At 45.9% G+C, this 8,658-nt stretch overlaps 2 protein-coding genes across 3 annotated transcripts; both read right to left on the reverse strand.

Moving 5' to 3' along the window:
- Positions 1-1,374: 1,374 nt before the first annotated feature.
- RID2 (S-adenosyl-L-methionine-dependent methyltransferases superfamily protein) lies at positions 1,375-4,995 on the reverse strand. Of its 2 annotated transcripts, XM_078585151.1 has the most exons (9): positions 4,760-4,995; positions 4,567-4,642; positions 4,399-4,482; positions 4,244-4,299; positions 3,671-3,727; positions 3,521-3,570; positions 3,279-3,431; positions 1,715-1,841; positions 1,375-1,616 (listed from the first exon to the last, which is right to left on the reverse strand). In XM_078585151.1, exons 1-9 carry the CDS (start codon positions 4,853-4,855, stop codon positions 1,452-1,454), a joined length of 864 nt encoding a protein of 287 aa, XP_078441277.1. In that variant the 5' UTR covers positions 4,856-4,995; the 3' UTR covers positions 1,375-1,451. The 2 variants fall into 2 exon arrangements, with proteins under 2 accessions (XP_078441277.1, XP_078441276.1); XM_078585150.1 differs by having other exon boundaries at positions 4,567-4,995.
- On the reverse strand, positions 4,950-6,907 carry LOC144711216 (pentatricopeptide repeat-containing protein OGR1, mitochondrial-like). The gene has a single exon (XM_078585146.1). It carries the CDS (start codon positions 6,776-6,778, stop codon positions 5,036-5,038), a length of 1,743 nt encoding a protein of 580 aa, XP_078441272.1. The 5' UTR covers positions 6,779-6,907; the 3' UTR covers positions 4,950-5,035.
- Between the last annotated feature and the right edge of the window lie 1,751 nt (positions 6,908-8,658).

Consider the following 8,658-nt stretch of genomic DNA (forward strand, 5'->3'; position numbering starts at 1 on the left):
ATCATTGTGTCTATTTTGATTTCAACCTTTTGATGTGTGAGTCATTTAAGTTTCACCCCAATCATGGGCCTATAACTAAATAGGTATGTTGCAGATAGACAGTTACTTCTAGACTTGACCTACAACTCTTAATCATGGGATTGTAAACCATCTTTCCATAATTGTAGCAATAAGTTAAAGTTGATTGTGTAATATAGATATAATTTTTCGCCAATGGTATTAGAGGTGATAGCTCAGAGAAGTTAATATGATAAAATCAGTTGCTAAAGTATCGACATGACAGAAATTATTCTTGAATGATTTCCCAAACACATCAATACTACTGGGATGACGGATTAGGGCTTCACAATTCATCATACTGCAAATCATCTTAAGAGTGTCAAGCAAATAAGGGATTATACATCAAGGTTCCATTATACTTAACAAACGACTTGAGTTTAACCAATCATTGATTACTTAATCTATATGTTGATAAAAATAATTCATAAACTTACCAAATTAAGACATTAACTTGACTAATAAATGGTGTAGTTCTTCAAAGAAGGTCAGTGCACAGAAATTTATTAACTCGCTCATCCTTGTGAGTAAATTTGACATCGTGGTTCACTTAAGAGTCCCATGCCTAATACTGGAAGTACTTGAGTGGACCACATTATCAAATAATGTTGCAAGTAAATCAAAGAACAAACTCACTAAGTAAAATTTTCAAAATATAAATCTCAGATCAACCAATGATTGGACTGTTCCTGTTTATTAATTGTGGTAAATTGTTTCTTGTGAACACTATGTACTTGTGAACTCTTTTGGCTGACACTTATGCAGGTCCCTAAATCAGTGCTATTAGTCAACAGATCTCCAAATCACAAATTTGGGCAAACGAAACATAGCTCCCAAATTGGTGCTCAGAACAAAAATAGTTACCATTTTGGGCATGCAATGCTCAGAGTCGGATCCCACTGGTTTTTTATGATAAGAGATTTGAGCTCATTGTATGAAATCAAATGTGTCGGATCCCATAAGTGGGTCACCTTCGGTTGTATGACATTGAAGTAAACTGAATTCATCCAACACTAACATAGTAGAGTGAAAATAACCCGACACTAGAATGGCAACTCGAAACGGCTACAGATGACATATAAATTTTTCAGCTCTCTTATCAACTAATTCACCATGTTGGATTAAGGAAGGTGGTGGAATCACACATCCAAAACATTAGCCCCAGCATATACACCCATAACGTTTTCATCTTTGACAGTAAACGTTGGTTAACTTGATGATTGTATCATTCTTTTCAAGGGAAACATCGCCACACAACTACAAACGGAGTGGTAATCAAAGGACAATTAGTCTTAAAATATGATGGTATCTCAAGAATTAATGAAGTTATTTTGAGTGCTCTTATAGCTTCAGAAAGGTATCAGCATACAAAGATCCGAAAATACAACAAATAATTAAAAAGTGGACTTCCTCTTCCTACCCGTATATTTTGAGTCATGGGGGACATCTTTGCCCCTCCGTACCCTCTTCTCCTTATTCTTAAATATCCATTCTTTGCCTTTGGCTTTCTTTGATGTCTTCTGCTTTTTTCTTGGGCGATTCCTGTCTGAAATATGAACCTGCACAAACCAAAACAACAATGTTTACATGCTCAGAAACGCTCATCTATATTGTCCTAAGATAAAAATGAATGAGAGAGAGCCTGAGATAAACTTACTGTTCGACTATCTTCCTCGTCACTTTCGGAGCAGCTCTCCCCATCCTCACCCTTACCCTTGGGAAGAGCCCCAGAAACTGTAGGCGGGCCGCACGTCAGAACAATGTAGGCTTTCCTTGCTTTTGCACTAAAAAATGCACGAAAAGAATGAGAGAGAAAGTCAACGTAACAATAATTTACCCTAATTGTTTTGGGTTAGGCTGTTTTCAACATGATACCCAATAGATGCATATTCAACATTCGGTGTTTTGGGTTAGGCTGTCTCTTTCACTTCAAATACTCGTAGCGCTCCACCAAGAAGGGCAGTCAAGAACCAAGATTAGTGGCTGCTTGACTCATTGTCTCATCGCTCTCCTCCACAATACAAATATATGTTAAGGTCCGTATCAATATGGAAGTAAATTGTAAAAATGGAACATTAGTTGCTGCTTGACTCAATGTCTCATCCCTCTCCATCTCAGTGCCCACCCTTTCTTTTTCCCTCCTTCCCAATACAAACGTATATCAAGGCCCGTATCACAATGGAAGTAAATCGTGAAAAACACTTCTGCCAGAATTCCAATAGCGACCTGGTGAAGGTCTAAGAATGGTAGAGAAAGAGAGGGATATAGAAGAACAATGGTTGCAAGCCCAGAGTTTCCAGCCAACTCAGCAATAACCTTGATGAATGATTTAAATACCCTTGATAGGGATTGAAAATCGTAACAGATTCATACGATCGCCTAAACAATTTTGTCTATTTCATCCATGCAGGGTTCTGAATAATGGCAGGTTTACATCATCCATGATCACTGATGATCATAAATGATCATCAATGACGTGTTTAGAAGTAACTAGTGAAAGGTATTCTACATACATAACAGCATAATTCGGCCACTCGAGTATATATGATAATCTACCTTTGAAAATACTTATCCACCACGGCATAATCAATCCTTCCAAATAAATTAGTCAATCGATTAGAAACACAGGACTGACCCTTTATTCAAGATGCAACCGTAGTAACGATGCTTTTAAGAGAATGATCTACGACATCTCCCCCATCATCAAGAGAGTCTTATGAATGCTACCACCAACATTTAAGGAGGGTTTGATCTAGGACGATGATAACTTAGTCATCGTCTCAATCATGAGTACAGCACGTCCAAGGGGTAACGAATTCGTCGTCAATAGTAGAATGATGAGGATAGCGACGAATTCTTCAGAACAATCATCGTATCGTAGTATCATAGTCTTAGAGGATGCGTAAACCTTTGAATAAAAGTTCTGTCTTCAGCTGGATAGAAGGCCAATTTCTCATCGTCGACATAATCCATGTCTGGCTTGAACAAATGACTATGATGATGATGATCATGATTCATCAAAGCCCATTTTTCATTGCCCATGTCGGAACCGAACGCTCCTTGCTTCAGCACTTAAAATGAGCTCCAAGTTCCGATAATTCAATCAACAAATATGATAGACGACTGCTGCGTCAAGTACCTCAAGGTTCAAAAGAAAAGATGACTCATAACCGACCAGATCCCCAACTGAAAAACAAAAGAATTCAGAAAAGTCACATTACCTGTGCGGCCAGTCGACAACCATTCCGCCTGCAAAGCCAGATCGCATGGCATAAGACATTATCATCTCAGACTGGTCCATGTTCTCTGCATAGAGCTGAAGAACTGCCCTCGCTCCCCGGGCCAGGGACCTGTACAGTGTCCCGAAGAATGCCCTGCCGCACATCGTCAACACAAGCCATGAGTGAATGAATAATAGTGAAAGAAGCTCGGATTCATCTTCTGGGAAATGAGAAGCACTCACTTCAATCTAAGCCTTGGTTCATGAGAAGATTTGTCTGCATAGCACAGCCACTGCGCAAAGAAGGAAGGCACTGTCAAATACACTGCTTTGAATACGGCGTTCAACCTAAGAGCACAGATAAATGAGACGCAAAATATAATTACAGTATACCTGCACAGCGGAGATGCTGATGGCGCCATCTATACAACCCGGTCGCAATCCAAGCCCCTAAGAAAAGAGATGGTTTGAGTGCGTATAATCACTACAATTCTCCTCTGTTTCCGCATTAGTAGACAGATGGTAGTCTTTAACACGCAAAATGAGAGCGGTGTAGATAGACTTGGAATCACTTCCTATTAAACTTCATAATTATACAAAATCATTTATCCTTAACAGAAGGTGGTGATACCACAGAGAAAAAAGAAAACACAGACGCAAATAAGTTAAACATCATTTCAAAGTATGGGCAGAGTGTCGAGTCGGCTCTGCCCGTCGATCCGACCTGACCCCAGGTTGGCCGATCCTCTGGGTCAGGTTGGGTCGGCCGTTCAGTTCAAGCGGTCCCATATTACAACGAATTGTACATTCTCATCGTATCAACTCTTAATCATATGTTAGTACGTATACTTATCAATTCTTAACAGGCCTGGCTGGATCAGGTAAACAGACTCGACCTGTCGACACAGACGACCGACCCCGACCCGTCCTCTTTGTCAGAATATCAGTATCAAGATAATCTCATACCTGGCCCATATCAGCAAGAACGAGATCACCCTCGGCTTCCCGCTCCACTGCCACGTCTAGAAACCATCAAAACAAAGCCATTCATGAGTGCCCCAGAAGAAAGGAAGGCGAATTCCAAACGCTCTTACACGTTAATGAAAAACAGCGGGGCTTACCTAGCATGGCTTGTGAGATATCAAATCCAATCCAGTGATGCCCATTCTCAGAGATCGTCTCACCGCTGAGTCCCGAGCCACATCCTTCACGCATACAAAACCCTTTAAAATTCAAGCGACGTCTCTACGAAAGCGAGATCAACAAGACAGATTCCAGTCTAAACACACCTATATCGAGAAGAAGACGAGGGACGCCATCGTCAGGGAGCGCCAACAGCTCGAGCGCCCTCTCAGAAATCCTGTTCTGCATAATCAACAAGAACTCCCCCCCCCCCGTCAATACAACAGAAGAAGATAAAAGATGAATCGTAATCGCTCCAGAAAAGGAGAGAAAGGGGGAGAGAGAGAAAAGAGAAAGAACCTGAATTTCGATAATCCGTGAGGACGTGGTATACTTGCGCGCTTCCGTCTCGCCGTAGAAAATCTCCGGCGGCGCCTGCACCTCCGGCCGCGGCATCTTCCCCTTCTTCTCAACCCCTCCAACCCAAACCCGTTAAATACGTACCCAAAACCCTAACTCCGGTCGACTCCCAGCAAGCAACCCATCTGGGCACCAAAAAAATCGCTCCTTTTTTTACTGGGTCACCGCCACAATCGCCAAACGGACGACGTCCCCTTCCGTCCGTCCAAAGTCAGGTCACCAGTAGTCGCCGCAAGAGCAGACCCCGCCCTCGAAGCGGTGGAACCGAGCCCGGTCCCGAACCACGACGACCCGGCCGTAGGCCCTGGAGACGAGCTTGGCCACGGCGTGGCAGTCGTTGCAGATCCTCAAGTTCTTCACCACCACAATCTCCTCCCCCGCCGCCGGCGGCCCGGCGACCAAGCCCATCGCCATAGCCAGCCTCTCGCTGTGGTGCCACAGCGCCTCCTCCTTGTCCTCCTCCAGCACGTCGTGCAACACGTTCCCCGCCGTCGCCGCCGCGTAGCCCAGCTCCGCCACCCTCCCCCTCATCTCCTCCACCTTCCTTAGAATCTCCGCCCACCCCGCGTGCTCCCTCAGCCCGCCGTTGACGAACCTGCGCGCCGCCCCGCCCACCTGCACCGCGCTGAACCCCGGGACTTTGCGCAGATCGCGCGCCGCCATCGCCGCCCGGACCCGCCCCACGTCGCGCCAGCGCTGCGCCGCCGCGTAAACGTTGGACAGCAGCACGAAGTCGCCGTCGCCGCCGGAGCCCATCTCCTCCAGCTTCGCGGCGGCGAGCTCCGCCCTGGCGACGTCGCCGTGGGTCTTGCACGCGCCCAGCAGCGTCTGCCAGAGCACCACGTCCGGCTCCCCCGCCATGCCCGCCACCAGCTCGAACGCCTCCTCCACTCGCCCGGCCCGGCCCAGCATGTCCACGACGCAGCCGTAGTGCTTCACGTTCCGCTCCCCCGCCATGGCCTTGAAGATGCTCAGCCCTTCCTCCACCATCCCGCCGTGGTTGCAGGCCGAGAGGACCCCCAAGTAGGTCACCGCGTCCGGCTCGATCCCCCTCTCCGACATGTCCTGGAAGAGCCGGAAAGCGCGCCCGGCCTGCCCGTGCAGCGCCATCGCCGCGATCACGCTGTTCCAGGAGACCAGCGACCGCGCCGCCGGCGGCGTCGCGGCGAAGACCTCCACGGCGCCGGCGATGGAGCCGCACTTGGCGTACATGTCCACCAGGGAATTGCGCACGCGGGCGTCGTTGTCGAGGCCGGCGCGGGCCGCGAACTGCCGCACGGAGTCGCCGGCCGCGAGGTCCCCCAGCTGGGCGCAGGCCGCGAGCGCGCCGAGGACCGTGACCGAGTCCGGCGGCGGCCCCGCCGGTTCCCCCGCCATGGCCCGGAACAGCGCCAGCGCCTCGCCCGGGCGGGCCCCCGCGGCGAGCCCGTGGATGAGGGCGTTCCAGGTGGGCACGTCTCTCCTGGGCATTTCGTCGAACACCTTGCGGGCGGCGGAGATGGCGCCGGACTTGGCGTAGGCGTCGACGAGCGTGGTGCGGAGGCGGAGGTCGGCGGCGAAGCCGCGGCGGAGGAGGCGGGCGTGGAGGAGCGCGGGCTCGCGGGCCGCGCCGGCGCGGGCGCAGGCCAGGAGCGCGAAGGAGCAGCTCAGGGCGTCGTCCTTGGCGCCGCCCGGCCGGGCCATGGCGGCGAAGAGGGCGACGGCGGCGAGCGGGTCGGGGCCGCGGGCGAGCCCGCGGAGGATCGCGTTCCAGTCGTTGGTTGCGGGCCGTCGGATTCGATCGAAGATGAGGGTGGCGTAGCGGACGTCTCCGAAGGGGGAGACGGCGCAGAGGTCGAGCAGCTTGCAGCGGAGGGAAGGCGCGGTCTGGAATAGCCCGGCGGCGATCAAGTGGGCGTGAATCTGGCGGAGCCGTGATAAGGACGAGCAGGCTTGCAGAGCCGCTTCGAGGTGCGCCATGGCCGGACCTCTGCCGCCGGAGAAGGTGCAACACCTTCTCCGCGGCGATGGAGAACCAGGGAGGAAGAGAGAGAGTAGACGGAGGACTTGGCCAAGCTGAGTGGGCCGGTCAAGAAATGGATGCACAGTGAATGGCCCAGTGTTGGGCAACCATGCCAGGTAATTGGCCCATCAGTATGATGATAACAGAAAGTTCTGCTAGGCTCTTCTTACTTGTTTATCAATCAAGGAGAGGTTCTGGGAACTGCATGATTCTCTCTAATAAAAAAAAATGATAGAGGAAGAAAAAAGATAGAGATAGCAGAAAATATTTCCCCCCTTGGTGTTTTAGCCCATTTGGCAAGCCTATGAATGCCAATTAGTGACGAATCGTATTTAACCAAATGGAGTTGTCTCGTGTTCTACTATGACGTTTATTGTCGTCTCAGACTAGATATGGATGGATGTCAATGGTGCCCAAGGTTATCTTTACTGCCAAAAAATTAGTGATGGTATATGGCCTTAAATCAAGTATGAGATAAAAATAGTTCTTTCTCATTCATATTTAGATGATTATGTGTTGTCAAGTCGTCTATGTTTTATGTCATCGTGTAACTCTTGGTAAGGATTTATATCATAGTGTCTTGATTTTTAATGAAAAATAAAATGAAGAAAAATTCAAAATTAAGAAGAACATTTAATAAAAAGCTTCTGCCATTAGAAATCCCTGAGACCATCAAAATGTTGGAACTGAGCTCAAGACTAGATATAATGTTCATAGCTTCTTGTGGCACAAAATTATTTAATAGAATTATTAACTGATATATTAAGTATTTTTTTATTGTGTCGTGATAAGGTCCCATTTATCTCCTGAAGCCTTTGATCCTCAGGTGGCATGATTTTCTAACTAAGAAACATTTTCAACTACATGATCTCAAATAGTACAATGTAATTCATAGCATAGCATGCATATTAGTAGATATGTGGGCATGAGTCTTAATTTTGCTAAAAATATTAATGGTTTTTTTAATACTGGGCCGAGTTTAATAATGTCATTTCCCGTGTTTGATAGTTCATAAGTCAATGTGTTTTTTGAGACGAATTAAGGGCATAATCTTAATTTTCTTAGTTATTCAATAAATTATTTGGTATAATAAGATGAATTATTCAATTAAATAATAATTTCGAAAAAATAATAAATATAATGTGCATTCTTCCAAGTAGATGTTATTTTGAAATACTGTTTGGTTAAAGTCTTTTAAGCTTTCGAGTATCAGGTGTTTCATCTCCTGAAAATTTTGAAATAATCGACGTATATATTCTAAGACACTAACATGACATACCTTAGGAGATTACAATAATTTATATACTAAAAAAATGCATTCATTTATTTTAATTAAAACATATATTTGGAATTATATTTCAAATAGACCTACCCATTTATATGGTACATTTTATAGCCAGCTTATATGACTTTTGAAGATGCATAGAAATTTTTGTTCTTGGCCTTTTATAAACGTCACTTGTTTTATTTTGGTATTCCAACAAACTCATGTACGTGTTCAAGTCATTTGATCAATAGATTCCGAATGTCGTTATGACTACATTACTCGCCTTTCACTACATTAATCATTTTAGTTTTTCCATAATAAAGGCCATAGAACCCCTTAGTTTATTATACACCATATGATATGTATAAAGTAAAAAGGTTTTTATGGACACACCACATTAATTATAAAATGTCTAAAGACCCTCAATGAATACACTATATTAAGTATTAAACATTGTGCAAGTTTATCATTGTACGGCCTTTCTTCTTCTCCCATTGTTCCTTGAGTGTCATTGTCTCACCGTGTGACTAAAATGGCAATAAGATATATGATGGTACTGATTAAATAATA

Source organism: Wolffia australiana, chromosome 13 (assembly GCF_029677425.1).
Source record: "Wolffia australiana isolate 7733 chromosome 13, ASM2967742v1".
NCBI lineage: Eukaryota > Viridiplantae > Streptophyta > Magnoliopsida > Alismatales > Araceae > Wolffia > Wolffia australiana.